Source organism: Polypterus senegalus, chromosome 4 (genome assembly GCF_016835505.1).
Source record: "Polypterus senegalus isolate Bchr_013 chromosome 4, ASM1683550v1, whole genome shotgun sequence".
Taxonomy (NCBI): Eukaryota; Metazoa; Chordata; class Cladistia; order Polypteriformes; family Polypteridae; genus Polypterus; species Polypterus senegalus.
Genome location: NC_053157.1, coordinates 10,619,186 through 10,646,055, shown reverse-complemented (window position 1 = coordinate 10,646,055; position 26,870 = coordinate 10,619,186). Strand labels below are relative to the sequence as shown.

The 26,870-nt window shown below is 45.0% G+C and overlaps 1 protein-coding gene across 5 annotated transcripts in view; it reads right to left on the bottom strand.

Annotated features, from left to right (window-relative positions):
- The window catches only part of dclk2a (doublecortin-like kinase 2a), a 179,412-nt gene that overhangs the window by 12,166 nt on the left and 140,376 nt on the right, over positions 1 to 26,870 (bottom strand). For 3 of the 5 annotated variants that reach the window (XM_039750235.1, XM_039750236.1, XM_039750232.1), the window contains exons 7-15: positions 23,959 to 24,031; positions 21,835 to 21,943; positions 21,571 to 21,628; positions 19,932 to 20,051; positions 13,473 to 13,619; positions 10,584 to 10,717; positions 9,303 to 9,380; positions 4,570 to 4,666; positions 2,578 to 2,658 (exon numbers count right to left, since the gene is read on the bottom strand). In XM_039750235.1, the coding sequence (XP_039606169.1) occupies positions 2,578 to 2,658; positions 4,570 to 4,666; positions 9,303 to 9,380; positions 10,584 to 10,717; positions 13,473 to 13,619; positions 19,932 to 20,051; positions 21,571 to 21,628; positions 21,835 to 21,943; positions 23,959 to 24,031 (897 nt within the window). The remainder of the gene's footprint in view (positions 1 to 2,577; positions 2,659 to 4,569; positions 4,667 to 9,302; positions 9,381 to 10,583; positions 10,718 to 13,472; positions 13,620 to 19,931; positions 20,052 to 21,570; positions 21,629 to 21,834; positions 21,944 to 23,958; positions 24,032 to 26,870) is intronic. The other 2 variants (XM_039750233.1, XM_039750234.1) reach the window with 2 other exon arrangements.

Here is a 26,870-nt window from a genome sequence, read left to right as displayed (position 1 = left end):
GACCCGGAAGGAATAAGGAATTGTGGACTGTTGGGCAGGAACACCTCTGGGTCAGGGAGTATAAAAGGACTATGGGAGCTCCCAGACGGCGAGCTGAGCTGGGTGGTAGGAGGGCAACGCGTCTGGAAGTTGAAGGATTGATTTATTGTTATTGGAGTATTGTATTTGGTTTATGAGTAGTGTGGAGTGGAGGGTGCTTGGTGCACATTATTATAATAAAACAAATAATTTTAGCACTTTTACCTGGTGTCTGGCGTGGTACCTGAGGGTTCAAGGGAGCGATAGCGCCCTCTACTGTCACAATCATAGGGCGTATGAGAACGTGAGGGCAACCATTAAGAAGGGTATCAGGGAGGCTAAAAGACAGTTGGAGAGAAATAGAGCAGATAAGGCGAAACACGACCCGAAGAGATTCTTTCAGTATTTTAGTAGTAAAAGAAGAGTTAAGGAGGAGGTCAAGTGAATCAGGAATAGTAAAGGGGAATTAAAAGATACAGACAGTGAAACAGCGGATGATCTAAACTCACTTCAGATGTGAGGAAGTGGATAACCTCAGACGGTAACAGGGACTACTAAGGAGTACTGAGGGATTTGGAAAGTGTAGAGAGAGAAGAGCTGCGTAGATTAAATAGGCTGAAATCAAACAAATCACCAGGACCAGATCATATTTAACCTCGAGTTCTTAAGGAGGTTAGCGAGTACAAATATAAACCCTTGACACGTATTTTTAGGAAGTCACTGCAAATATGATCTTGTTATATAAGATGGGTGACCGGGCAGATCCAAGTAACTGTTGGCCGGTAAGCTTAACATGCACCACCGGAAAACTAATGGAAGGAAGGGAAAGGTTGAGCAACACATGGCAAGGACAGGAGTGTCGGTGAACAGTCAGCATGGGGTGAGATGAGCGAGGTCGTGTCTTACTAGCACGCTGGAATTCTATAAGGAGATAACAAAAGGACACGATCAAAGTGGAGCAGATTAGATTATTTATGTGGACTTTCAGGAAGCATTTGATGAGGTGCCACATGACAGGTGGGCATCAAACTAAAAGAAGTGGCAGTGCAGGGTGTGGTGTGCAGAATTGGCTTAGACATAGGAAGCAGAGGGTGATGGTGTGAGAAACCTCATCAGAACTGGCCGATGTTAAGAGTGGTGACCAGCAGGGGTCAGTGCAGGGGTCACACGCTACTATTAATATTTAGAAAAGATTTGGACAGGAATATAAGGAACAAGCTGGTTAAGATGGCAGATAATCTCAAAATAGGTGGATTGGCAGATAATTTGGAATCCGTTCTATCATTACAGAAGGACTTGGACAGCAGACAGGTTGGGCAGATTTGTGGCAGATGAACTCAAAGGTCAATACGTGTAAAGGATTACACACAGGAAGTAAAAATGTGAGGTTTGAATACACAATGAGAGGTCTGAAAATTGAGAGTCCACCTTATGAAAAGGAGTTAGGAGTCATGGTGGACTCAAGACTATCAACTGCCAGACAAGCCATTAAGAAGGCCAACAGACTGTCAGGTTATATAGCGCCTTGATGTGTGGAGTACAAGTCACAGGAGGTCCTGCTCAAGCTTTATAACACACTGGTGAGGCCTCATCTGGAGTACGGTGGGCAGTTTTGGTCTCCATAAAGACATAACAGCAAAAGAGAAGGTCCAGAGAAGAGCAACTCGGCTGATTCAGGGCTACAGGGGATGAGTTACGAGGAAAAATTAAAAGAGCTGAGCCTTTACAGTCTAAACTGAAGAAAATGAAGAGGAGACCTGAGTGAAGTGTTTAAAATTATGAAGAGAATTAGTGCTGTGGATCGAGACGTTGACTTTAAAATGAGTTCATCAAGAACACAGGGACACAGTTGGAAACTTAAGGGTAAACTTTGCACAAACATCAGGCAGGTTTTCTTCCCACAGAGAGCCACAGACACCTGGAGTTAAGTGACCAAGTAGTGTGGCGGACAGGAGGACTTTAGGGGCCTTCAGAACTCGACTTGATGTTATTTTGGAGGAATTAAGTGGACAGAAAAGGGCCCGTTCTCGTCCATATTGCTCTACTTCATTCAACCTTTTTATGAAATATTATAGAATTATACAGTGGATTCAGTAAGTATGCAGACTCCTTCACTTTCTGCACACTTTTGTTGTGCAGATATTTCATTTTAAATGGATACATTTGCCATTTTTACCCACCAATCTACACTCAGTATCCCAGATCGGGTAGTGACATCCCCATCCACCATGGCTGCTACAGTGCTGTAATCTCACACTGGCCTCGCAAAGCATTATGGGTCGTTAGGAAAAAAGAAAAAAATTTGCTTAAGCCTGCTGCGTGGTGAATTTTCAGGAAACAAATTCTGTGAAGAGGGTCACCAGTGAACCCACCAAAAAACCGCTTGGGTGAATTATCGCCCATCAACGCCAGTCTGGAGTCCTGCCCAGTAGTAATAACTCATTCACTGGCTACCATCCGCCTCACGTGATACCAACGTGGTCTGAGAGACGTGAACAATCAATGTTTAAAAGTCAAAGACAGGATTGTGAAGACGGCAGTGAACGGTTGAGGACTTACCGCCACCCAGGGATGAGCCAGCACCTGCTCCGCCGTGTACCGCGACTCCACGTTGACCTGCAGCATCCGTCCGATCAGCTCCTGTAAGCACACACACACATATCATGGAACGGTCACAGGTGAGGTGTATGGCATCCAGGGCCGTCTTAACAGCATTACAGACCCCCGGGACCCCCACCTACACAACCACTCAGCATGTCACAGCACACATAGATTAACATGGGACCCCCGGGCAACTGCCCAGCGTGCCCATCCATTAAGACGGCCCTGACGGTGTCACATCTCAGCCTGCAGTTCAAATACGGTACGTGTTTTGTGTCACTTTTGTTCATTTATGATTTTTTTGATTTATGTTGATTATGTTAATTTTACTTTTGTGGATTATGAGAATTATTCTTTGTGCTGGTTGTGTTAATGTAGGTAAGCTGCCTAGGATGTGTTCACTGTGCTTTGTGGGTGGATCCCAAGGGGCGGGGCCACCTGCCAATCACAGCCAGGGACTGCCCTTTGCCTTATAAATCCGGAGGGTCTCCCACCGTTCCGGGGGGTTCATTTTAAACGTGTCTGGCAGTGGTGGGTTTACTTGTGCTTATTTGTGTTATTGGACCCCCTCCTCTCTATTTTGAGTACGCCTTTGGTGTTACAGGCAACTCCTTTTCTGCCTCTTGTGGAGCTTCATTCTTGATTCAGCCAGTTGTGTGAAGTTCAAATCCTTTTATTCAGAAAGACTTCTGCGCCCGCTCCTTTACTAGCTGGCCTTTGACGGTGATGTCCCTGCCCTTCTTTGGATGCCGCTGCGTCCGGACCCCTTCTCTCCTCAGCTCCCGTAGCTTCTCGCCAGCTCTGCTCTTCCACCCCGGTGAAGACCGATTTTGTAGCCGACTCTCGGGTGGTCCTCCAGCCTTCCGTCCTGCTCAACGGTCTGCTATTGACCCAATCATCCTCCACCGCCCACCTTTCCCCTGATCCTATTGCTTCTGTCCTTTCTGTCCTCCGTGTCCCCCTCTGCACGGACCCCACTCCTTTTTTTTTTTATGCACTGCATCGTCCTCAGCCGGTGCCTGCCTGATTGCTGCACTGCTTTTGGCTGACAATGGCTACTCATCCCTCACGAGCGCCAAAACACGGGACGTGTCGCCAATAAAATGGATTCAATAATTAAAAGTAATTCACATCCCACTCCTCCTCACAACACAGGCAAAGGGGGCAAGTCACCCTAATGGGTCATCACGGGTTCAAAACCCATTTGATGGTTTGATGCTCCGCCATTGTTAACTTGCACTTTGTGTCGTCATTTTTGTGCTTACTTGCCACAACTTTTGCCTCCTTGGTATTTGTCTGGCTATGGTGGGCCCCTCCTATCACAAATTTAATGAAGTGAAGGGTATTTAGTTACAGAATGTGGCACCAGAAGACCCCAGAGGAAGTTCTAAATGGGTATCTCTGGAGGAAACGGAAGGTCACCTCTATCCCTGGAAGTCAGCTTAGTGTGGAGCTTTAAGCCACCGCCATATGGAGTTGGAAGGAGAGAGGGGCAAAAGAGAAACCAGCGTCTGAGGGGAATGGAATGGTCTGTGGTGGGCAAACGGGCAAGCTACCCCCATGGGTAGGCACGGGTTCAAGACCTGTTTGGAGCTTTATGGTTCATCAGAGTAAAAAAAAATGTGCTGTTGTGTTTAGAGTCACAAAAATGATATTTTTCTGGGTATTGGGGGGCAACCATGTGGGCCCCTCCTGTCACAAATCATCAATCACATTTCAGGAAAAGATGTATTTAAGTCCCCAAACCTTCTGGTCAGGCCCAGTTTGCATTGCATACCAGTGGAGGGCCACTTCAGGGAGTTCTAAATCACCAATGAGACGATAAGACCCCTGAATGGAGCTAAAAGCTTATAAATTTTTCCACATTTAGGGTCTTCTTTTCACCGCCTCGGCCGAGTCTGACCACGGGCACACATGCTGTGATGTCTGACAGGTTGGAGGTGCACTTACTTTGGCTGAATCAGTGATGCTGTCCCAGTATGGCGATGGAAACTCCAGATGTCCCACCAGTATCTGGTCAAAGAGGTCCTCCTGGAGATTGTTCTCACTGTATTGAGAAAGCAGATGTTATGACGCCCAACTTTACCATATTTACGCGTGTACCACTCACACATTTTTTCCCAAAAATTAGTATTAGAAAATCAGGTGTGCGTCATACACGAGGAAATGTAATTCACTCGCTGTCTCTCTCTCTCGCTTGTTTGCACTTTCTCTCTCTCACTCGCTCGCTCGCTCGCTTGCACTTTATCTCGCTCGCTTGTTTGCACTTTTCTCTCTCTCTCGCTCGCTCACGTGCGCTCTCTCTCTCTCTCTTTCTCGCTCGCTCGCTTGTTTGCACTTTCTCTCTCTCGCTCGCTCACGCGCGCTCTCTCGCCGCCGCTTGTTTGCACTTTCTCTCTCTCTCTCGCTCACGTGCGCTCTCTCTCTTTCTCGCTCGCTCGCTTGTTTGCACTTTCTCTCTCTCTCTCGCTCGCTCGCTTGCACTTTATCTCGCTCGCTTGTTTGCACTTTCTCTCTCTCTCTCTCGCTCGCTCACGTGTGCTCTCTCTCTCTCTCTCTCTCTCTCGCTTGCTCGCTCGCTAACTTGTTTGCACTTTCTCTCTCTCACTCACTCACGCTCGCTCTCTCTCTCTAAACGCTTCCTATACAATCACAACGTGCGTCATACACGGGGCAAAACGTTTTTCACGATTTTCTTTGTAAAAATTAGGGTGTGCGTCTTACACGAGGGCGCGTGGTACACTAGTAAAAATGGTAATTTCTCTGCAGCTCCTGTCACTCTCTATAGGGAAGATATGGTTGTTTTGAGACCCAAGCAATTCAAGTATGTGGTTTGATTTCGACTTTGTCTCAACGCCATTTTTGGTGCCACTGTGTTGGGCTTGCGGTGTTCGTTCTTTCATTATAATAAACTTTTCTGCCCACAATGTCGCCGCTACCTAAACTGTTTTGAATTTCCAGAACATCTCGGGTCACGAGGTTCTACTTTATGAGTAATCATGTGACATACAGTGTAATGGAACTGAGGGCGTCTGCGAGCCCCAAACCCCAACACGAACACACCAGCACAGTCCCGGGTTCAAATAAGGGATGGTCTCCATTAACCGATACCTCCAGATGTAACAAAGCACAGATTTCCCTCCACAAAACCTCTCTTCTTCTTATTCTTCTTCTTCTCACCGCACCGCCCTCCTCCAGTCAAGTGTTACTCCACATCCTCCCAGCTCCGACTCGCCTGGATTAGGTAGTTCTGGTGCCAGGGCCACTGCCTGATGGAAGTACTTCCGGGTGAGATGGAAATCTCATAAATTGGGGAGCGCATCTCCCAATAGCACCCCTTGGTGGCATCCATGGTCCCCAGTAGGACTATGTTGCTGGGCTACATCTTCCAGCATTCCCTGCTGGTACCTAAATGGGCACCTACACGGAGGGCAAGCACATCCCCTGCAGTGTCTTTCACAACTGATGGGCTGTCTGGCCATCTCTCCTGGGTCTGGCTCCTTCCTGTCCCCTAGTCGGGATGCCTTTCTGCCTGTTTGGAGCCTCCTGTCCGGGTAAGGAACCATCCTCTTTTCTGTTTGGGATGCCCATCCAGCCCAAGCGGCACTGACAACAGACAGACCTTAGTGTTTTAGACGTATACTGGCCATGTGACCTGTCAAAGACAAGTAATAGAATCGTTTAAAAATATTTGCCATCTCTCACCCTCCATGGACCTCCGTATTCGCGTGTGTCTCTTAACCGGCGCGCCTTCTCTCGATCGCATTCTTGTAGAGCCTGCTTTCTCAGACCCTGTCAGTATTTTCGAGGCGACTTTCTCACCCCTCCTGTCCGGTTTTACACTTTCCATCTTTGAAGGCGACCTTCTCAGTGTGCGCCTTTACTCCTCCTCGTGCGTCTCGCACTCTCACTTCCTCTTTTGTTGCATCACCAAAGCCAAACTGACCAATCAGATTGCTCTCTGGAACCGGGCACACAGACCTTAGCGTTTTATTATATAGTAGATAGATACTCTAAGTTAGACTGTACTGGAAATAACTGCAACGTTTTGTAGAAATAGGAGCCATGGTTTTCACGTGATGCTCTACCAGACAGACAGAAATTCAGTTGTAAATAACGTGTGTATATAACAATAAAATATAAAGTAAAAAATTCTAAATAAACAAAGTGTCATTCCAGTTTTAATAAGGCACACTATTGACCGGGTGGCGCAGTAGTAGCGCTGCTGCCTCACAGTAAGGAGAACAGAGGTTCACGTCCGGGTGCTCCCAGCGTGGGTTTCCTCCGAGTGCTTCGGTCTCCACCACAGTCCAAAGACATGCAAGTTAGGTGGATTTGCGATATTAAATTGGCTCGTGTGTGTGTGTGTTCAGCCTGCGATGGACTGGCACCCTCCCTGGGGTTTGTTCCCTGCCTTGTACCCTGTGCTATCTGGGATGGGCTCCAGCAGACCCCCTGTGACCCTGTTCAGGACTAAGCAGCTTTGAAAATGGCTGACTGACTGACTGACTGACACTATGAACCTGTTGCTGCCATCTAGTGGATGTCTACTGTAGTGCTACTAATTGAGGATCATTTCAACTATGTTTATTTTAGTTTTAATTTTTTTTCATAAATGTTGATACATAGAAAATCTGAAAATGTATTAGCCTGTATTCTAAGTTAACTTTTTTAGGGTGGGTGTTGAATTTTTGTCGACACAAGGGGTTTGATGGCAGATCCTGACTAAAGTTGACACCCAGGGGCAGCGGGGCAATAAAAGATGTAAACGTCAATAAAACTCCCCGTTCCGTTAAGGTAGACCCCCTTTGCTAAGAGGACTGTTAGACTCGTTGACCTGACATCGAATCCCTGCGTGTGCGCGAGTAGCGTAAACGTCTACAATGGCATCGACGTTGGGCGACAGAGCAAAGCGAACGAGCAAAGCAAAATACTCCATGTGTGGTGTTATTATTATTGGGGTTTTTTTATGCATACTATGGGGGTTTGTCTTCCCCAGCCCCCTCGCTTTGCTCGCCAACCTCCGGGCCTGCACTACGCGTTCGCCTCTTTGCGGTTCTGCCGCTCGCGTATGGGAATGTGGATGTACAATTTAAACAGATTTTAATTTTCATATCAAGTGTTACATTTGCATCCACGTGACATATAACTGCCCGTGACTGAATATCGTTTTCTTTTTTTATTAAATAAAACGACTTTTTCAAATGTTTGTCTCTGTGATTTGTTAATTGCAAAAGCTCTTCTAACTGGAAGCTGTAAACGTTTTAATACGAATGGGATATCAAGATCTCCTTTGGTGTCTAATGTTAGATGGACTACATGACCTTTCTTGTCGCCTGTTAAAATTTAACATGTCCGAGTTGAATACAACTAATCTTGTTGTATTGCATAGCCCATCACTAAGACATAAATTACACAATTACATTACGATACGTCCTTCTGTCAACAGTAATTTGGCCGGTGGAAGACTGAACGGTGTTAACGGCTGTAGATATTCTTCATGATATTGTAAGCTGATGTTTTCATCTTCCACCAACTGTTTCATTAGAGTCTATTGATACGCATTTAACTGATTTGCCGTGTAACCGATCGACAATTTTCATGTTAATTCGTTTGACTTCATCGGTGCTAGGGTTGCCCGTGTGCTCATTTCTTCTGTTGATAACCCTTCATGATGAAATTCTTCAATAAGATTTGGACGTAATAAGTCTTCTTTAATTGGGAACTTAAAGTGAGGAAAACATTCAAATGTATAAGAGCTGAGAGCGCAGGAAGTGTGTCTGACAAAAGCATTCACACGAATGAGAGGTGAGAGGACGGCGGTCTTGTTTGAAAATGGTTGCTAGGAGGGTGTGACTTTTAAAAATATCATGACAATATTCTCGTCTTTTCCAAAAAGTCTCGTCGCATCGAAAGATTTTTTTCTCTATAATAGAGAGATTATTATATTAAGACTCTGACTTATCAAACTCCGATTTTGATGCAAGTGATCTGGAGCTTGAAAAATGAAAGTCGGGAACCTGCATCAGCTGATTGCAGTGCTGAAGACGCTCGTGTAGCTGATGCGCCAAAGTTAACGTTCACCGGGGAGGACAACACAGACACCGATCCACAGAAGGCAACATGGCATGCCAGTGGACACTACGGATTACCGGCCACTCGGCTACTTCAAGCTTCCACCCCCAAAAGTGCCTTTCAGCTTATGAGTCAGGAGACAAACAGATGTGTAACAAGAATGAGAATTGACATACTGCAGAGGCTCATGGGACATGAAACAGAGTGACATTTGTCATAAGTAACCGTGTTGATTTGTTTGTGAAACCTTTGCTCTGCAGCCCTGGGACAAAAGGAAAAAAAGAAGTTAGCCCTAAAAGAGTTAAACTGTACCAGAATTAACTGCAATTCTTTGTAGAAATAGGTGCAGTGGTTTTCACGCGAAGCTCTAACAGGGAGACAGAAGTTCAGTTTTACACGTATAGACAGATTATGACATTAATACTATATATACACATTTTATTTATTCATTTTCTGAGTTGTATTTTTTGTGAACTTGTGCGCACGTTGACTTGAGTGAATACCACACGGACTACAGCCGACAATAAACACAGGAAGAACGTGCAAACACAAACCCAGCAGTCGTGTCACTCGTAAGGATGAAGAGCAATACAAACGGCAAGGCTAACCTGCGGAAAGGAGGGAAGCCACAGAGGAGGATGTACGTGATGACTCCGGCCGCCCAGATGTCCACCTTCAGGCCGTAGCTGTGGGATGAACAGAGACAGCAAGTTACATTTGTCCGACAAAAATGAGCAAAGCATCTTCAAGGTGAGGCCACAAAATAATAAAGCATGGCTTTACATATCTAAGGCTGATTCTCTGTGGCAATCGTTTCGTCAGTTTTTACAAATTAGCATCCACAAAAGACCTGGAGTGTCAGAGGCGGCCTTCTGCTGTTAGGCACCTAAAATCTGGAGTAGCTGACCGATAGAAATTCATCCATCCATTATCCAACCCACTATATCCCAACCACAGGGTCATGGGGGTCTGCTGGAGCCAATCCCAGCCAACACAGGGTGCAAGGCAGGAAACAAACCCCGGACAGGGTGCCAGCCCACCACAGGGCGCACACACTAGGGACAATTTAGGACCGCCAATGCACCTAACCCTGCATGTCTTTGGACTGAGGGAGGAAATCCACGCAGACACGGGGAGAACAGGCAAACTCCACGCAGGGAGGACCCGGGAAGCGAACCCGGGTCTCCTAACTGCGAGGCAGCAGCGCTGCTCTAATGGATGATGTGAAACTTGTAGGCTCTGGCACAGCTGCAGATCACTGCCCAGGAAGCGCCCGACGTGTCACCACTGTCAGGACAGCAGGACATGGACACACACAGTCACCAGCTACCTAATGGGTCGTGTGTGATAAGCATGGGTGGTGCAAAGACTAACATTAAATTTATGGCACACGTGTTTCTAGGCCTGCAGTCTGTGTGGTGCCATCCTTCAAGGAATCTCGTTTACGTGGAGACATTTAGTCACATTGCTGGTGGAAACAAAGCAATTCACATTGGATATACAGGGTGGTCCAGATCTAGTTATGCAATTTTCATTACGCTATAACTTAAGTTTATTACATAGAAAATCACCCGAAAAATCCCGAGCCATCAAGAAGTGTGCGAATTGACGATATGAAAAATTATTTTTGCGCCGAACTGGAATCGTCCCCGCATAAATCAAAGTCATCCAGACGATCTGGATCTGGACCACCCTGTATTTACGTTTTCAGAGTTTTGACAGAGTTACGGTGGATAATAAAACCACTGCTTTCTAATACATTTCTTTACGACTTTTGATGGAGTCTGTTATTTATCACATATGCATGAACTTTTACTGCAGCATCCTGCTCATAAACGGTCCAGCAGTCAATGTGTTAACTGGAGTATTCCTAACTTCTCCATACTCACCCCGTCTCAGCAATGATTTCTGGAGCTACGTAGGTAGGGGTGCCACAAACTGTGTAAAGCGGACCCTCCACCACAGTAGCCAGTCCGAAGTCGCCCAGTTTTAATGACTTGGTGCCATCGGGATACTCGCAAACCTGAACAAATAAAAGATAAAAAATAAAGAAAGGAATCTAAAAAAAAAAAAATGTTGTCAGATTAACTCGTGAGTTGGTCAGGATACACAGCTCTCCCGAGAAGCAGAAGTGAAATAACTGCTTAAAGGAATACTCCTTCCAGAATTCTATATATGACTAGCAAAATACCCGCGCTTCGCAGCGGCGAAGTACTGCCTTAAAATTTTTATCAAATCGTCACTTGTGAGTCTAAGATGTTTAAGAGGCATTGGCGGTTGTCGAAAGGTGTAAAATATTTGGCCATTTCGGTACACTTGAAAGTGACAACCGAACAATTCAGCAGCAGCCATCAACTCACATGCAGATCCATAGATGAAGGGCCTAAGCATTTCACTCTTCTAGTGCTCCTGTGTAGTCTAATTATCTCCTGTACCGTCATCAGTCCACACCTTGAACCTGTGCCAGTCATTTAATACATAAGACACAATGTTCCTCCAGATATCAAGAGTGAGCCTGATATGGCCGTGCAATATGTAACACAGAGAATGAAAAAGGCAGGCGCCATCTCCGGGCATGGAAACCACTCGGTAAGTGACAGTTCTTTGATCGATGGTGATCACCTCGATAGACATGTTAATGGGGGTACGGTTGGAACGATAAAGAAAATGGGTACCTGAACAATGTAAAGGAAGTCTAAAATACCTACACAATAACTATAATCGTAATAAACGAACAATAAAACAGCGGAGAAGCCGTGGATTAAACAAAAAGGCTGTAGTTATCAGCAGGGAGACGTGAATCCCGTGGCGAAGCAAGGAAGGGAATGTAGGGACCGGAGCGACGGACGGCCTTATATAGGCAGGCAGCCAAGAACGTGGGAGGTGTTGAAATGGGGGACCCAACGCCGCCTCACAAGGTGACTGAGCTGCAGGCTATGGACGTATATATGTACGTAAGTAGGATTCAGTTAGCGTTGGGAACCCGCATACCAAAGTTCTTGAAGATGGGCCCATAAGTAACAAAGACCGTTGAAAAGCTCAATATGGCGGCTGACAGTGGCGTCATACCACTGAAATAAGTACGTACATCGGCTTCGGTTAGCGCAGGGAAGCCACGTACCAAATTTCGTGAAGATGGGGTCAGCCTTCTACCTACACGGGAAGTTGGAAAATTAGTGACGTTGGAAAGTTCAATACGGCGGCCTACAGTGGAGTCATACCATCGAAATAGTTACGTACATCGGTTTCGGTTAGCGCAGGGAAGCCGCCTACCAAATTTCGTGAAGATGGGGCCATAAATAAGAAAGTTCAACATGGCGGACGTTGTCGACCGTTACGTGTAGAATTTCGAAATGAAACCTGCTTAACTTTTGTAAGCAAGCTGTAAGGAATGAGCCTGCCAAATTTCAGCCTTCTACCTACACAGTGAGTTGGAGAATTAGTGACGAGTGAGTGAGTCAGTGAGGGCTTTACCTTTTATTAGTATAGATAGATGCCAGGCTGAGGTGTCGATCTGTGAGCAGCAATATGGTTTCATGCCAGGAAAGAGTCCTACAGACGTGATGTTTGCTTTAAGAGTGTTGATGGAGAAGTACAGAGAAGGTTAGAAGGAATTGCACTGCGTGTTTGTGGACTTTGAGAAAGCATATGACAGGGTGCCAAGAGGGGAGTTCTGGTCCTATATGAGGAAGTCAGAAGTAGCAGAGAAGTCTGTGAGAGTGGAGCAGGACATGTGTGAGGGCAGTGTGACTGCGGTGATGTTTGTGACAGCCTGGTTCAAGGTGACAGTGTGATTCCATCGAGGATCAGCTCTGATCCCCTTCCTCTTTGCGATGGGGAATGACAGGTTGACCGATGAGGTCAGACAGGAGTCTCCTTGGACTACGATGTTCACTGATGACATTGTGATCTGGAGTGAGAGTAGACTGCAGGTTGAGATGAACCTGCAGAGGTGTGGAGGTTTGCACTGGAAAGTAGTGTAAAGAGAGTCCGTAGGAGTGAGACGGAGTACATGAGCGTGAATGAATGAGAGGGAAGGTGGTGGAAGGGTGCGACTGCAAGGAGCAGGGAGGTGGTGAATGTAGACAAATATAAATACTTGGGTTCAACAGTTCAAAGCAATGGAGAGTATGGCAGTGGCACGGTGGACTGGGTGGAGAAGAGTGTCAGTAGTGATTTGTGATAGAAAGAGTGAAATGGAAGGTCTAGAAAACGGTAGTGAGACCAGCTATGTTGTATGGGTTGGAGACAATGGCACTGACGAAAACGCAGGAGGCAGAGCTGGAAGTGGCGGAGATAAAGATGCTATGATTTTTGCTTATGGTAACGAGTGTAGATGGGATTAGGAATGCTTCCAGAAGATCACAACAGTGTATGTACAGGACGTGCGCTCACACAGGATTGAGCTTTTGGATTAAAGACCCGTCTCTCCCCCTCCTTTAGCGTTTAATAGTCCTGCCTTCGTGTAAAATGCTTCGTCCCATTTAAGTTGAATGGGTTATGAATGTCACCAGGAGGAGAAGTCACTCAGAACCCAGGGGTCGCCTGTAGGTGAAGGGAGACCCTGTTGGGTTCTGAATTTGTGTGTATTGTTCATTCTTTGTGTTTGCAGAAGTTCTTTGTGTTGGCATATTTTTTTGTATGTGTGTACCATTGTACTGCGTCTTGTACTCGCCTGCTACAATACAAGTTTTTCTCTGGGACAGTAAAGTCTACCTAACCATCAGATGGTCAATTCACACACAAGCCATAAGTCAACGTTTTGGCAGCATTCTTACCAGGAGGTTCTCCGGTTTAATGTCTCGGTGCACGATGTTCAGTGAGTGCAGGTATTTGAGAGCGCTGCACAGGTTGTACACCATGGCACTGGCATCCCGCTCCGTGTACTTCGTTGAAGAGGTAATGGCATCGAACAGATCTCCGCCCTTCAAGAAAAGAAAAGCCGTCAGGTCAGTCGCAGTCATTGAAAAGTTGAATTCCAAAACCTTAGGATTTATTGTTATGTCAAGAGGGTGGCTTTTGTATCCACCGATGCCCCATTTCAGTCTGCACGCCCAACCTACCTGGAAGGGGTCTCTCTTTGAACTGCCTTTCAGTTCAAGTTCAAGGTTTCTTCCAGTTTTTCCCTAATTTGGGAGTTTGTCTTTGTCTTCTTAGAGAGTCAGGGCTGGGGGGCTGTCAAAAGGCAGGGTCTGTGTAAGCCCATTGCGGCACTTCTTGTTTGGTTTTGGGCTCTACAAAAATAAATTGTATTGTATTATATTGTCCCAAGAGACCATGGTTCTCTGCCGGAAAAGGGTGGAATGATCTCTCCAGGTTGGGAACACATTACTGCCTTGAGTGGAGGAGTTCAAGTATCTCAGGGACTTGTTCACGAGTGAGGGAAGAATGGAGCCGGATGGTTGATAGATGGATCAGTGTGGCATCCGCAGTAATGTGGGCTCTGCAACGGTCCGTTGTGGTGAAGAGAGAGCTGAGCCAAAAGGTGAGGCTGTCGATTTACCAGCCGCTCTACGTTCCTACCCTCACCTATGGCCACGAGCTTTGGGTAGTGACGGAAAAAGCAAGATCGTGGATACAAGCGGCCGAAATGAGTTTTCTCCGCAGGGTGGCTGGCTGGCTGGACTTTCCCTTAGAGATAGGGTGACGAGTTCAGTTATCCGGGAGTGGGCGGGGGAATGTGTTCCGGGCATGTCCCACTGGGAGAAGGCCACAGGGCAGACCCAGGACATGCTGGAGGGATTATATCTCCCGGCTGGCCTGGGAACACCTCCGGGTCCCCCAAGAGGAGCTGGAGGAGGTGGCCGGGGAGAGGGAGGTCTGGGCTTCCCTGCTTAGGCTGTTGCCCCCACGACCCGACTTTGGATAAGCGGTGGACAATGGATGGATGGATGTATTGTATTGTATTGATTAAAGCAATTAAAGCAGAGAACTAGAGGGCCCAAAATTCCACCATTTTTTTAATTGGTTCCTTTTTCAGTTTCTTATGTCAACTCACAAACAGTTCAAGCAATATAAATTAAGGACATGATGAATGGGTATGGCCTACCTTTAACACTTCGAGAGTGAGGTACGAGTTAACTCGTATGTTACTGAGCTGGTCAAGGTGTGACAGAACACAGACCTCAGTGTGCTGCCACTAGAGATGCTGCCATGTCTCAGGTACCTACTACAGTGCTGCCATCTAGAAGATAGCCATACAATTTTTAATTTTTTGGTGGCAATGGCTTGTGGAAAATAATATTACAAACAGACAGACAGTAGTTATGTCATCACGAAAAAGGCATAAAGCTGTTGAAGTTTTGAAAGAACTCAATTTGTTACAAGATGAATATTTTGATGATGATGATGGATGTGATCGCGATAAAGACAATCAAGTGGAGGATGTAGAACCGGTAGGCTCGGGCACTGATGTGGATAGCTGCCCCCAAAGTCGTTCATCACAAGGTGTCCAAATTTCCATGACCGCCAACAACATTCTGCCACCCTCTGACTGCAAGCTGTCACCAACTACCAAATGCGTGGTGTGCAACAGGAATAGGCAGCACAAAGAAGCACATGTGCCGCACATATGACGCATTACTTTGTGCGTCACCAATGTGTGTCTAAGGTGTCACCAACTACCAAATGTGTTGTGTGCAGCAAGTGTGAACACAGCAAAGAATCGCTGCTTTCTAATACATTTCTTTACTTGGTTGTTATTCATCTTATAATCCGATGCATTCTGAGGTGTTTCGTGTGGTTTGATGAGGGAATAAATGATTTGCAATGATTTTACCACAAGGCTACAAGATAACGAGATGTGAGAAAAGTGGAGGAGCCTGAAGACTTTCCAAATCCACTGCACAGTAGAAGTTGATACGTTCCGAGAAATGATTTCATTCTGAGAAACTCCGTTTTTAAAGCTAAAAGGACAAAACAGGGATGTATTCTTACGCTATGACAATACAACATGTATACAACAACAAAATGAAACCACAATTACAGCAGCCCAGGTGAGCAGAGAGCTGAGGAGACTTTGTGCCAGCAAAGCAGCGGGTCCAGATGGAGTATCGCCACGACTGCTGAAGGCCTGTGCGCTGGAACTGGGGAGACCTCTACAGCGCATCTTCAACCTGAGCCTGGAACAGGGGAGAGTCCCGAGGCTTTGGAAAACATCTTGTATCACCCCAGTCCCAAAGGTATCACGCCCTAGTGAGCTGAACGACTTCAGATCTGTCGCTCTGACGTCACATGTGATGAAGAACATGGAGCGGCTGCTGCTTCACCACCTGAGGCCACAGATCCGCCATGCCCTCGACCCTCTGCTGTTCGCATACCAGGAGAAGGTGGGAGCGGAGGATGCCATCATCTATATGCTACACTGATCCCTCTCCCACATGGACAGAGGCAGTGGTGCTGTAAGAATTATGTTTCTGGACTTCTCTAGTGCCTTCAACACCATCCAGCCTCTGCTCCTTAGGGACAAGCTGACAGAGATGGGAGTAGATTCACACCTGGTGCCATGGATCGTGGACTATCTTACAGACAGACATCAGTATGTGCGTCTCGGGAACAGCAGGTCTGACATTGTGGTCAGCAGCACAGGAGCGCCGCAGGGGACTGGACTTTCTCTGGTCCTGTTCAGCCAACATACTTCCAATACAACTCAGAGTCCTGCCACGAGCAAAAGTTCACTGACGACACTGCGATCGTGGGCTGCATCAGGAGTGGGCAGGAGGAGGAGTATAGGAACCTAATCAAGGACTTTGTTAAATGGTGCGACTCAAACCACCTGCACCAGAGCACCAGCAATTTTATCACTCTTTAATTTAATATTGTTCTTTATCAGTATGCTGCTGCTGGAGTATGGGAATTTCCCCTTGGGATTAGTAAAGTATCTATCTATCTATCTATACTAATAAAAGGCAAAGCCCTCACTGACTCACTCATCACTAATTCTCCAACTTCCCGTGTAGGTAGAAGGCTGAAATTTGGCAGGCTCATTCCTTACAGCTTACTTACAAAAGTTGGGCAGGTTTCATTTCGAAATTCTACGCATAACAGTCATAACTGAATCCTACTTACGTACATATATACGGCCATAACCTGCAGCTCGGTTGCCGTGTGAGGCGGAGTTGCGTCCCTCATCGTCACGCCTCCCACATAATTGAGTGCCTGCCCATATAAGGCCGTCCGTCAGCAGCAATCCAATAGACAGGCTGCCGCTGGCGTTTGTCATGCCTAAGAAGAATACGATTTTCGCGAGATACAAGCTTAATGAGAAGACGCAGGGTATAAATGAGACTTTTAATCACTTTGTAACGGAGATAAAATTGCTGGTGAAGGACTGTGCTTATGCAAACGAAGATGAGATGGTCAGGGATAGAATAGTGGTTGGCACAAACTCAGCAAAAGTGCGAGAGAAACTTTTAAGTGCTGCGTCTGAGCTAACATTAAATAAAGCCGTGGACATCGTAAGATCGCACGAGAGAGCACAAGCATAGCTGAGAACCTTCGATGTATGTACTCCGAGCGGCTCACGTGAACTGACTGTGAACGCAGTACGCAGAGAACAAGCAAGAGCTCCAAAGAGCGCTGAACAAAAAACGCATTACACAATTGAGAAGGCAGCAAAAGAATATGAAGCGAGTGACGCAGACAAACATATTCATAAGTGCAGCTACTGCGGAAACAAAGCACACGGTGGAAAAAGTCCAGCTAAAGGAAGACGGTGTAAAAAATGTGGTAAATTGAACCACTTCGCTAAAGTTTGCAGGACTAGTTAAGGTAAACCCGTGCATGCAGTGTTTGATGTCTCGGATAAAAAGGAAGACGAGCTGTTTATTGATGCAGTAGGACAGAAACAACCCTCTGTAGACATATCAATAGGAAAGTAAGGTGTAAAGCTTAAGTTTAAATTAAGTTCATAGACACGCTGCCGCTAAATATTTACAGGCAAATCCACAACTTAATACCGGGAATGCCTGTTAAACATCTTAGATTCACGAGTAGCGATTTGGGTAGTGAACACTTCGATGAATGAAACCTGTTATCTTTACAACGGCTGACAAACACTTGAACACAACACGTCCTCCAAATACGAACCTGATTGAAAGAAATAATGATAATCAAATCCTTGATGACAGCAACACTCATAACAGTCACAAAACAATTACATTGACAATCGTGTTACGTTATTTTTAAAATGTTTCCTCTTCTTTTTCATAACTTCTTTAACACACTACTTCTCCGCTGCGAAGCGCGGGTATTTTGCAAGTCTATTATATAGTGTCTTTCCTATCTATCTTTTCTATCTATCTAAACAAACAACATTCATTTTTGAAGAATTTCTCTCTTTCATGTAATAACTGCCTGTATGGATTCATTTCGAGTAATTTTGCAGGTAATTTCATTGGCACCAGCGGCTTCACTAGTGAATGTAACACAGTGAATTTCAGCACTTTTTAAAATTTTTCTCGAACCAACCACGAGACGCAGCAAATTTGTCTGTAATTTCTTCAGTTTCGAGTGATATCAGATGATTAAACGGACGTAATACTTTTTGTTGAATTATCACCTGAGTTAGGGGCACATGTCATCAATCCAAAGACTTAGCATCTTTAGTACCGGGTTAATTTTAAGGAGGTGACATCAGCACAATTTTGAACAGACTTTATTATTTTGTCCAACTGATTTAACCTCCTTGATGTAATTTCTACCTGAGAGTCAAAAACACAATTCTGTTCAACAACACAAACATCGGAATACAGCAGGAAAGGTCTGTCGAGTGTCCATGGCTGTACTGATGCACGTCCTTTGTGTGAGATGTTTTGAGACAGTCAACAATCCACAGCCCAACGTCACAGTCGGGGACAGTAGAAGTGGGTTTCTTTTTATATTTATCTTTAGTTTGTGTATCAGAGGGTAGAGTGTCAGTGCCTGACCCACACGATCGATGCTACCAGAACACAAAGTTTGGTGACTTCCACAATTCCCATTGACAGCTGCTTCATTGTGAACCACAAATACGGGCCTGACATCTTCCCTGTTGGTCTACTAGATTGTAATCATTTTGCCTTTTTGCCATGTACAGGGTGGTCCAGGTCTAATTATGCAGATCCAGATCGTCTGGATGACTTTGATTTATGCGGGGACGATTCCAGTTCGGCGCAAAGATGATTCTTCATGTCGTCAGTACGCACACTTCTCGATGGTCCGGGATTTTTCCCTGCCAAGGGATGACGATACTTTGCAGAGTAAAATTTCCGTCTACGTCATCAAATTGCTGTTTATGGTCACCTGAACGTGAATGATCTTAACAGAAGGCTCCAACATAACAAAATGGGTAAAAGTGAAGGGGTCAGAAGACTTTCTGAATCCTCTGTACAACCAGTAAGAGACACACCGAGGGGATACTCACGTCACACCTTCTGCATATGAAGACAAATCAAGGTGACCTGTGAAATATAATGATGGGACACGGCCGGCGAGAGGTTTCAGTCTTTCAAATTGGGAATATACAGCCGAGTCTATAAGGTTGGGGGGGCATGCACTGGTACAGCACGTTACCGCACCCACCACACTATGAAACATCTCGAGATCCTGGTTAGCAAGCCCCCAGGTAGACACACGGTCCAGTCCCACCCTCTGGAAATGACCGTCTATCTCCGTGAAAGGCAACCTTTTTCGAGTTGCGGCGCACCTGAGGGGCTGCCCATAAATAAAGTCGTGACGACACAATCTATGGACAATCGCCAATAAAAACAGTTAATTTTGCCAGTTTGAAAGACATTTGATTAATAAAGGAATCAAAGGATAAATCTTAAATTGAATTAATGTGAACGTTGACATTGTTTTTCAGCACATATGAGATGGATGCGAGGATCAATTTTCGAAAGACCGACGCACATTTCCTTGTCGATCATTTGAAGTCTCTCACGTTGCTTAGACTTTATTTCCGTAATTGTTCCGTTATCTATTTTTCCAACATAAAATATATATTTTTTAAACATTATCTTTTTAATCAACCAAAAGTTCAAAAACACTAGCAATTTTAAGTATTTAAATGGTCTATCTGCTACTGCCAGGCGTTACGTGAACGTCTCCTTGGCCTGATCCAGCTGCTTGGAGTCCTTAATGACCCAGCAATGAGGACCCAGTGGGCCTATAAGGCATCAAGGACATTAGATGCTGGATGAGTAGAGGGTACACGTGGGCTACCGGTGGGAATCTGTGTTACATCAGCCACACCTCACCTTCACCAACTCCATGACCAGGTACAGCTCAGTCGCCGTGTCCACCTCTTCAATCAGCATGATGATGTTGGGATGTTTGACTCTTCGCAGCACCGCCACTTCATTCTCTATCAGATGTTCCTGAATGAAAGTAAACTCAAAGTCAAATACAGTACAATCCCTCTTAACCGGCCACCTCGGGACTGGACCCATGGCCGGTTGCCGTTTTGCCCAGTTAATCCGACGCGTACCGAATTTCATGTAGAAACATATTTCTAAGGTATGTACTGTACCTCTTCGACGTCCCTGAAGAAACCATATCCACAAGGCTTCATCCACGATTTCGCACATGGATTTTTTTTCCTCGTACGACGACTGGACAGTGTGGTGTAGCGGGTCCGCAGCTCAAGTCAAAAAGGCCACTTTTTAAATAAATAATCGGCGTACGTGCGGCTTAGCGAGGGGGCGTGGTATGTGTGGCCGATCGGTTCCCAGGGAATTCGTGATGCCGAAGAAAGCGATCACGGAGCCGGAGTGACCGGTATTGAAGACGACTGGCCATCGAAAGGCAGCAGCAGTCGTGGAGGCTTTGGGCTGGTTTAGCACCAGCGTGAGCGCCCTGGCCGCTGGGGAAAGAACCCAAGTTTCGGTCCGGATGGAGCCCGACGTAGCCAGGGATCAGAGGGGGTACCTACCAGACCAGTGTGGAAGGCAGCTGCACATGCGGGTAGGGCGACTCCCCTGTTGCAAAGCCCGATGGGAGAAGCAGGGGAGCCGGCAGGTAGAAAGAAGAAGGAACCATGCTTTGGATTTTAAGAGACCGCTTCCAGCCATTGTTTTAACCTCGTTTGCGTTGTTTTTTAAGGACTTGTCTTTTTACTAATGGATTTTAACCTCCACTCATTCACTCGTTTTAATGGACTATTTATTTAAAGAAGACTTTTGATACACTGCACTTTATTTAATTTGAACACTGTTTTGTTGTTTGCTGGTTTTAAAATACCTCTCACCTTCCAGGAAAGAAGGAAGTGCATACATATAATATAAAGAAGAAAATTTTTATTTTATTTTAACAGACCGGTTAATACGAGGCCAGTTAAGAGGGATTGTTCTGTATTAAGAAACCTTACAGAAGAGGACTGAGCAGGCCGGTGGGTTTACTCGGACATTTTAAGGCTTCTTTTTGTGCCCCCCGATCTCATCCATCCATTATCCAACCCGCCATATCCTAACTACAGGGTCATGGGGGTCTGCTGGAGCCAATCCCAGCCAGCACAGGGCACAAGGCAGGAAACAAACCCCAGGCAGGGCGCCAGCCCACCGCAAGAAAAGCAAAGCATGACATTTACATTTACGAAATTTACAAATTGAAGATGTAAAGCCATAATTGGGTCTTTCTAAAGATGGGAGTCGACTGACCACCAACTACCCAGCAGACCTAACTCTATTCAGGCAAAAGAGGACCACTATGTGTGAAAACTGCAGGACCATAAGGTGCGACCAAAGCAAAATAGGAGAAGACCACCAGAACACCATCTCCTACCCTTCCACAGCATTGATCTCAACCCTTTAGATTAAGTTTAAAATTGACGACGGAATCGCTTCAGGCGTCGCTTAGTCTCATTTCATTTGCTCCTGCCATAGCACATGCAGTACTCACCTTACCGCTGCATTTCGCTTTGTCAATTATTTTCAATGCAAACTCCTTCCCGGTAGATCTGAAAAACAAAAAAAAAAATGAATGAATGCACTGTGTCTTAGTTGCTGTGTGTTTCTGCAGCATTGTCGATTCATTTTTTTTCTGTAAGCCTCGACATTTGGTTTGTTCGGTTTGCTCATGAGAGCCCCTTGGTGTCCATGTGTGAGAGTCGTGTACAGGCCAGGGGGTTACACAATCACACCAGAGGCCTCGGACCCCGCTTACCTCTCCACGCACTCCTTCACAACAGCAAAGTTGCCGTCTCCAATGACCTTCCCGACTTTGTACTTCTCCAGGATAACAGAAGCTGCTAAGCATTTGTTCCCATTAACTGCTATAAACATAAAAAAAAAAAGAATTCTGTTTAGAAACGAGAGACGAGTCGAGAGGTGGAGACGACAGGATTGTCAAAGCTCAATGTGCCTGACCACTGACGTCATTCCACAGGGTGCATTCCTGCACTTTGCACCACCAACATTTTAGATAGATAGAGTGAAAGGCACTATATAATAGATAGATAGATAGATAGATACTTTATTAATCCCAAGGGGAAATTCACATACTCCAGCAGCAGCATACTGATAAAACAATATTAAATTAAAGAGTAATAAAAATGCAGGTATAACAGACAATAACTTTGTATAATGTTAACGTTTACCCCCCCGGGTGGAATTGAAGAGCTGCATAGTGTGGGGTCTCCTCAGTCTGTCAGTTAGCAGGATGGTGACAGCAGTCTGTCGCTGAAGCTGCTCCTCTGTCTGGAGATGATCCTGTTCAGTGGATGCAGTGGATTCTCCATGATTGACTGGAGTCTGCTCAGCGCCCATCGCTCTGCCACGGATGTCAAACTGTCCAGCTCCGTGCCTACAATAGAGCCTGCCTTCCTCACCAGTTTGTCCAGGCGTGAGGCGTCCCTCTTCTTTATGCCCTACACCGCGTAGAAGAGGGCGCTCACCACAACCGTCTGGTAGAACATCTGCAGCATCTTATTGCAGATGTTGAAGGATGCCAGTCTTCTAAGGAAGTATAGTCGGCTCTGTCCTTTCTTCTAGGGGCCTGGTCCTCCTAAAATCCACCACCAGCTCCTTGGTTTTGCGGGTGTTCAGGTGTAAGTGGTTTGAGTTGCACCATTTAACAAAGTCCTTAATTAGGTTCCTAACTTGCTTTACTTCCTTTAATTCATCTACTTGCTGCTTTCACGTCAAGAACCTTAAGCACGTTCATCGAGAGGAATTCAATTCTTTCTGAGGACAGGGGCGGAGTGGTGGCTCTGAGGTAGGGATCTGCACTGGTAATTGGAAGGTTGTCGGTTCAAATCCCGTAAACGCCGGAAGTGACTCTACTCTGTTGGGCTCCTGAGCAAGGCCCTTATCCCGCAATGGCTCCGTCCTGGGTATGACGTTAACCTGCATCCTGCCCTGCAAGTAGACCCTCCATTCCTGTTCCATTACATCTGCACTAGTGTGGGGCTGAGGTGTCATACGTTGCATGGTTGCACTCGGGTCCTAATCTGGACATTGAGGTGATTTATCTTGTGGTGGCTGCAGCAACACAGTGTATCAGCACATGATCCTATCCTCTATCACTTAAACATGGCTTGACTTCTCCTTCCTCTTCATTTTTTCCCATTTCTATGTTGGGTTGATGTATTTGATCAACCTTCTCCATACAGCTTGGTCCTGAACCTCCTCACTCATCAAGCCTTTTTCCTTCAGATCTTCTTATACTTTCATTACCCTCCACTTTGGACTACCTCACTTCCTCTTCTCCTGGACTTCCATTACGATCACTCTTTTGCTCACACATTCATTGTCTCTACTCATTAAATGTCCATACCACTTCACCCTACTTTCCTGTACCTTCTCTTTCTTATTTCTTATTCTGCCCTCTTTTTGTAACTCCGCATATCCATCTCAATCTTCTCATTTTTGCCACATCTAACTTCTTCTCCTGTGCGTCTTCCACTGCCCACCATGTCTCAGCTCCATCCATCATTGCTGGTCTTACCTTTAATGTTGATCTTAATTCTTTGATCACACAATACTCCTGATACCTTCTTCCAATTGTTCCTTTTACACTGCACTCTGTGGGTTATATTGTGCATCCATCTTGGCCTACCACTGATCCTAGAAATTTAAACTTCTCCGCTCTTTTGTCTCCCTGCAGGCTAACTTCTGAATCCTGATCATCATTAAACCTCACATACTCTGTCTTCTTCTTCCTATTATCTTCCACCCTCTATCTTCCAAAACCCTTCACCATTCTTCCAACTTCCTCTCCACTTCCTCCTTTCTTGAGCTTGACTGTCTCAACTCATTTAGGGATAATATTTTTTAGAAAGATACCTACCTTCTGGACTCAAGCAGTTGACCTGGTCAGAGGTGCCATTCACATTGGATGAGGATCCATGATGCTGAGAAATCTGAAAACACAAAAGAAGTTACAACTGAATCAAAGCAAAGTGATGGAGGAACCTGATATTTGTATCATCTCTCTGTAACCATCTTCTCGAAGCCAATGCATTCATGGCACCAAATGCTCTTTGGATCTGATGAGAACAAGGGAATGGAGTTGTATGATCTGCCAGAGAGGTAACACTACAAGAGTATTTAGAGAGAACATTGAGTTCTCGGTCACCTCCCTGACAAGCCCTTCTTGCCCAAAAAGTTCTAAACAAACCCCCACACAATGATATTTACAGTCCTGAAAGAAGTCTTTACTGTAAGTGATGGAAGTGATTCTGGGGATGGAAACTATGGTTAAATGATGGGAAGAAGTGCATAAATGCTCCTATTCAATAAACTGCTTCCTAGAACCTGCATAGTGAAGTACTGTCCTGCCACTGGAGTCCAGAAGAACAGTCTTCAGGGGCACCTCTTCTCCAAGAGCATCGATGGACTGGATTGGAAGGAAAAGGAACCCACCGCCATTGTTAAATCCGGTGGCCGAGCATCATCCTTCTCCACTACCAATATCCAGTAAATGAAAGGTTTAGGAGCTGCTTCTGGATGATGTTGATTGACAAAAAAAAAAAGTCCAGCCATATCCTTCTCTTCCGGTTTTATCGGTACAGTGCATACAAACCACAAATTACAAATCCCACAAGCCCCTCTGCATCGGTGCAAACCTGTTAAAGACACCAACCCCAATTTATAAACAGTAATCGGCGCAACCAGTGGTGTTCTTCACAATTTAACAATCACTCAACAGGACCTACATACACACAAATAAAACCCTAGTATGTGGCACCGCTACCTGTAGAAAAAATCCTGGTGGTCCCAATTACTGAGGCCGCTGCGTTCCTGAGAACACTGAAAGCTTTAGAATTGGTTTGTATCCCCTTTTTGTGATCGGTGGCTCACCATCATTTGATTACGGAGGTCCACAGAGAGCCCCTTGGTCTTCAAAGCTTGGTTTATGTCCTGAGGTGGTGAAAATTTCAGGACCTTCTGCACACAGGTACACGTGTGCCGTCCTATACGATGTCCAGCCATTTCAGTTGGCCACAAGTGGACTCCAATCAAATTCTACAACCATCTCCAAGATAATTAAAGCAAACAGGATGGACCTGAGCTCAATCTGTAGTGAACCAGCAAAGAGACTGAATACTTCTAGGAATGAGAGATTTCAGATTTTGATTTTTTACTTTCTTACATATACATATTATGGAGAAAGTATAGGATTCGTGAAAAAATTAGACCTTGAGATTTTGATGAATCTTGACGTTTTACACCTCCCTGAGTCCGAAAATAGCATTTTTGAAATTCTGTCTGGGTGTAAACACGATAAATTGAAAACGCTTTGATTCTGTACACCTACTTTATATCAAAAATAAAAAAATCTTATCAATTCTTGGGCCATTTACGGCAACCGAAAGTGGTACTTTAACTGAATACATGTACTTTCACAAATTTTCAAGTAAACTATCGTTTTAATTACAGATGGTCGATTCAGATTTTTTATAGATATGTATAATGATAAAAAGCAAACTTGAGAAAAATTACTCAACCGGAAATAGTGTTTTATTTAAACAACCATCTGAATTTTTTGTATCATGGAAATATTAACGTGTACATCATATTAAAGACTGAATTCAATATAATACATATTCTTTCAACAGCTATTATTGATTTTATTTTAATCTATACATGATCAGTTTAACAATAACGTGTAAACATTGAACATGCCAATATAAAGATGTAATGGAAACAAACAATAAGCTGCTACGTGTCCGTCGTGGTTCTGGTAATACATCTCATTTTATGATAAATCCAGCACATCGGCAAAATGGATCCTCACAAGAAAGACAAAGTCACTTAGCCGATAATACAGAAGTGAGGCGAGCACATCGGCAAAACGAAACCTCAGAAGAAAGACAAAGTCATTTGGTTGCTAATAACACAAGCGAGGCGAGCACATCGGCAAAATGAATCCTCCTGGCAGAGCGATGCCCAGAGTAGTTCCTTACAATTGCCTGACATCTCTATATCCCAATTTTTTTTTTGACGATTTCAATACTTTCTAGGATCTCAGGCTTTTTACAGCACGGGCTCACACAACTAGTTTTAATATAAAGTTTGATTATAAATAGAGATAAACGATTGTGTATCGATACTATCAATTAGTTATGACAAGAAATAAAAAGATATGATATTTGAGTAATATTGTGCAACTCGAAGTGGCTCTGATGACCTTTCCCACAATCTCAGTACACAAGAAAGTCGAGGGGCCCGCACTCCCAATTTTTATAAATTTACAAACATGTCTTCACTTTATCATCACGTGTTACTGAATGTGGGTTGATGGGCAAAAATGGCAAATGTATCCATTTAAAATGAAATCTACAAGACAATAAAGTGTGCAGATAGTGAAGGGGTCTCACTACTCTCTAAACCCACTGTAACGATGTCCGTTTACGCTCCTGTCCCCGACACCCTGAATTGGACTAACTGAGTTTGACGATGTAATGCTTTGTCTGGTTAACATCTGAAACTCTTCAGATTTGTTGCCCATTAAAAATATTCAACTAAATTGCTAATATAACCACACAGTTCATGCAGTTACTCAAATGAAACCCAATAAAAATCAAACGGAAGACCACTGAATCTCATAAGCTACCCCAGTACTGTTTTTTTTGTTTAAAGCTTTTAGAGTCTGAACATTAAATAGATCAGGAAGAGGTTTGCTGCAGATTCTCACCACCCCTCTGTGTGAAGAATTGCTTCCCTAATGTGTATTGAATGCACTTCCACTAAGTTCTC